The sequence below is a fragment of the Electrophorus electricus genome, chromosome 18, assembly GCF_041902795.1.
Source record: "Electrophorus electricus isolate QZ-2024a chromosome 18, ASM4190279v1, whole genome shotgun sequence".
Classification (NCBI taxonomy): Eukaryota; Metazoa; Chordata; class Actinopteri; order Gymnotiformes; family Gymnotidae; genus Electrophorus; species Electrophorus electricus.
In genome coordinates, this window is record NC_137514.1 from 1,983,679 (window position 1) to 1,988,345 (window position 4,667).

Here is a 4,667-nt window from a genome sequence, read left to right on the forward strand (position 1 = left end):
AAGAAGAGAGTGAGAGACAGTGAGAGAAGAGAAGAGAGAGAGTCAGCTTCACAACTACATTACTCTGCCTCACTTTACTACCTCACAACTACATTACTCTGCCTCTCATTACTACCTCACTACATTATCTCACATTTCTACCTCACAACTACATTACACTGCCTCACAATACTACCTCACAATTACATTACTCTGACTCCCATTACATCACAATTACATTACTCTTCCTCACACTACTACCTCACAACTACGTTACTCTGACTCTCATTACTACCTCATTACATACTACTACATTAAACACTGTGTTGTATTTATAAAAGGATGTGACAAGTTAGAAACACAGTGTTGTATTTATAAAGGATGTGATAGGGTAGAAACAGTGTTGTATTTATAAAGGATTTGATAGGGTAGAAACACGGTGTTGTATTTATAAAAGGAAGTGATAGGTTAGAAAGACGATGTTGTATTTATAAAGAATGTAATAAGTTAGAAACACAGTGTTGTATTTATAACGGATGTTTGGTTAGAATCACATTGGTAGCCTGTGGTGTATTTTTAAAGAACTATTCCCTGTGGATACGAGAGCACATGCGCTTCTGCCAGTATTCAGGTTTGACTGGGACTCAATTTCTTGTTACTTACATAAATGCCTAAAGTTGTGTCACGGAGTGTGGTGTGTTCGGACACGCGCGACAGAGAGGAGTACGACGATGGAGAGAAGCCGCTGCACGTGTACTACTGTTTATGTGAGCAAATGGTGCTCGTGCTGGGTACGTTAGCATAGCTAGTTAGTTTGTATAAATAAGAGTTCCTGGCAGAGGCGGGTTTTTAGTTGTTATAAACACACACACGAACGTTTTCTTTGATTTTTGTGTTTTAACTACAACGTTATCCATTGCCTTGAATCGGACCAGACCAAACTAGTTTCGCTCCTGTTCTAGCTTAGCTCACTAGTCTGTCGGCTAGCGGATGATCCGGACACAGTTGACTGTCTTTCTCAGACTAGCGACCTTGTGTCCTCACACACAACGGAGATTCGCCGTGTCGCAGCACGGAATCTCTTTTCCTCTCACCATTTCTCCGCCTAGAGATACGACCTTTGAAATTATTTTAATTAAGTGTTGAGCATTCGTATTGGCTGAATGAACCTTTAACTCTTTAAGACTGCCAGCTGGAGAAGTTACCCATGAGACCACGGGACAAGGCACGAGTCATTGACGCAGCGAAACACGCGCACAAGTTCTGCAACGTGGAAGAGGATGAGAGCGTGTACTTGAAAAGGTGTGTGTGTTCGCCCCTACACACCTGTGTTTTTGTTATTGTGTGGGTGATGGATATGTACGTGCACGTGTGAATGTATTCGCACATTACTATTCTAATAAGTAATTAAAATGATCAAGGCTAACTGTTTGTAAACAAAGGTGACTGTGCCAGTGTTTGAAACAGGGTTGGCTTTGCTGGTATTTTTAAACAAAGGTGGTTAAATGTTTTTCAGGGCGGAGGGGATCGAGTGACAATACCGGAAGAAGTGTGGGAAGTATGATGACCTTCACTCACATCAAATTCAAATCTAAACCGTAGAGAATTTCCCTGTACTTCAAAAAAGGAAAGAAAACCAGTTGAGCTGAAACTCGTGCGTGCACATGCGCGTGTGTTCTGTAGGTGTGGCCTCCTCCTGTTCTATCAGCACCAGATGAAGAACACTCCTGTGACGTTCATCGTGGATGGTGCCGTGGTCAAGTTTGGCGAGGGCTTTGGCAACACCAACGTCTACAGCCAGAAACCCGAGGCACCAAAGAAAGTCAGAGTAAGACACACACATGACACACAGTGACACAAATTACATTACATAAATGTTAGTGCTTTGCTATAAACACTCTCTCTCGCTCATATATACACACACACACACACACACTTACACTTCTTCTTCATAATTTCTGGTGTTTTAAAGGCTTTTCTGTGTGTGTGTGTGTGTGTGTGTGTGTGTGTGTGTGTGTGTGTTTACGACTGTCTTCCAGGTGATGATGACGAAACGCACCAAAGACATGGGCAAGTTCAGGTCTGTTACCATGTCAACCATTGATGAGGAAGAGGAAGAGATCGAGGCAGTGAGTGCTGTACTGTGATTGGATCTTTGTACTGAAACCAAGCCGTATGGATTGTGATTGGCTCATGATAAAAATTTAGATTATTCTAGAGTTCTAGCCAGAATACGTGTTTGGCTGTTAGTACACAGTGTTTATTCTTTAACCAGGGTATTTGGAGTTACCCGAGTTAGCTGAAGATGTACGTTATACCCTGCACAGGTCACTGTCTGGTCTGCTTCCACACACCTGAGTGAGGTGTGAAGGGCTTGGTAATTACCTGATGAGTTTAGTCAGGTGTTTTGTCTTAGAGGAAGTACAGTTGTATGCAAACCAGGGGTCTTGTGGGCTGGACCTGGAACCTGCTGGTGTGACCTCGCCCAGTGTAACCTGTTGCATAGTTCCTTCAAATGTAGTGGGATTGCCTCCCTGTTGTGATGTGACCAGTTTTCTAATGTGATACACTTGTGATTGCTTTGAAATGGCTGATGGATTCAAATTTATACATATCAAAATTATTATGAATATTGTAGTAATTGGTGATGTAATTGATTTGATTCCTTTTTCTTCCAAAAGGGAATATTAAAAACAATAAGTGATATGAAAGTTGTGATTGGCTGCTGCTTTTTTTCTAGAAGGGAATATTAAAAACAATGTGATGTGAACGTTGTGATTGGCTGCTGCTTTTTTTCTAGAAGGGAATATTAAAAACAATAAGTGATGTGAATGTTGTGATTGGCTGCTTCTTTTTTTTTCTAGAAGGGAATATTAAAAATAAATGATGTGAATGTTGTGATTTGCTGCTTCTTCCAGAGGGAGGTGGCGGACTGTTATGCTCAGAATGCTAAAGTCATCGAGAAACAACTAGAGAGGAAAGGAATGAGCAAGAAAAGACTGCAGGAACTGGTGAGACCACACACACACACACACACACACGAAAGAAAAGAGCTGGTGGAGACACTGATATTCTGACATTCATGCTCACAAAGCTAACCAAATAAATATTCCCACCTGCTCCCTCACATGGTGGAAAGTGCATGTCTCTATTGGGCGAGTGTAAAACCTCTTGTGTAGAACCGAGGGGAAAACTGGTCTGATTAGGGAACAGCACCGGCTGTGTTCCACATGAGGCTGCGTTCATACGGCATGTTCAGTGTGTTTTGTTTATAAAATAAATGAAAAACACCTTTGTGGTGTGCTTGATATAATGAAGTGTGTAGACGTGTATTAACGTGTACATATTCTGTGTGTGTGTGTGTGTGTGTGTGTGTGTGTGTAGGTTAACGTGTACTTGTTCTGTGTGTGTGAGTAACTGCTTTGCTTTCTTTTTTTCAGGCTGAACTAGAAGCTAAGAAGGCAAAGATGAAGGGGACCCTTATTGATAACCAGTTTAAATAGTGTGTGTGTGTGTGTGTGTGTGTCTGTGTGTCCTGGTCACGTCAAGCCAGCTGTGTGTTGTTTTGTGAGACACAGGATCAGAAACAGAAATGCAGGTGGGCACTACATTTTACTACAGTGCATTTGATGTTTTGTCCTAAATGTGCAGCCTGTGTTTTTGAGTGTGATGAAACATGAGAGGAATAATTTTTCTAAGCCATCTGGAATTTATTTTGTACATATGTATTTTTGTTTTTTCTTTTAAATAAAGGTTTACAGAGACCACTCTACCTCCTGATGGCTGACAACATGATGTTTTACTTACCTGTCAATTACATTTATGGCATGTAGCTGGCACTTTTATGCAAAGTGACTTACAATTATGACTGAGCACAACTTGAGCAATTGAGGGTTGAGGGCCATGCTCTGGGTCCCAACAGTGGTAGTGGTGGGGCTTGAACCAGCAACCTGCTAATTATAAGTCAAGTACTTTAACCACAGATACCACTACACCTGTCCAACTACTGGTCTACTCTTAATACCGTAGCAACACACACTCTCATTCTCCCTCACATTCTCTGTCTCTCTCTCCCCCTCTCCCTCACACTCACAGTCTCTCTCTCTCTCTCTCTCTCCCTTCCCCCCAACACACACTCTCATTCTCTTGCCCCATCTCTCTCTCGATAATTTTTTTTCTTTCTTTCTTTCAAAAGTATAATAATAATAATGTCAAATCCAGTAATAAAAATCACCATTCACATGCTCTAAGCCGTCTATTCACCAGTACGCTGATCTATACCCCTACTCTCCAGTATACTAATCTAAGACCTCTATTAACCAGTACACTGTAATGATCTAAGCCGTCTATTCTCCAGTAAACTAATCTAAGCCCTCTATTCACCAATACACTGTAATGGTCTAGGCTATATAAGCAGTTTCACTTACTAACGGCTATCTTAGGTTAACTTTAAGTTATGGCAATTGAACTTTTTTGAGTGGATGTTAAAAGAGGAATGAACTATGAATCACAGAGAAGGTTACAGTGGAGAAAAATCATGGACATTAGACAGACCAGCAAACATACAGAAACAAACTCACCTGATAGAAAGACGACAGCCTTCACTTTGACGCAAGGCTCGGCTGAATTGCTTTTCCCCGCAGTCACAACAGAAAGCTGCTGGACCAGACAACATCCCGGGTCGTGTG

General features: G+C 41.5%; 1 protein-coding gene across 1 annotated transcript; it reads left to right on the plus strand.

The window, feature by feature from the left end:
* The first annotated feature begins 646 nt into the window (after nt 1-646).
* On the plus strand, nt 647-3,693 carry LOC113582841 (STING ER exit protein). Its single transcript, XM_035535183.2, is given in 7 exon segments — nt 647-770; nt 1,164-1,281; nt 1,496-1,537; nt 1,663-1,807; nt 2,019-2,108; nt 2,898-2,990; nt 3,420-3,693. Coding segments are annotated over 7 exon segments (675 nt in total). The 3' UTR covers nt 3,483-3,693.
* The last annotated feature ends 974 nt before the right edge of the window (nt 3,694-4,667 follow it).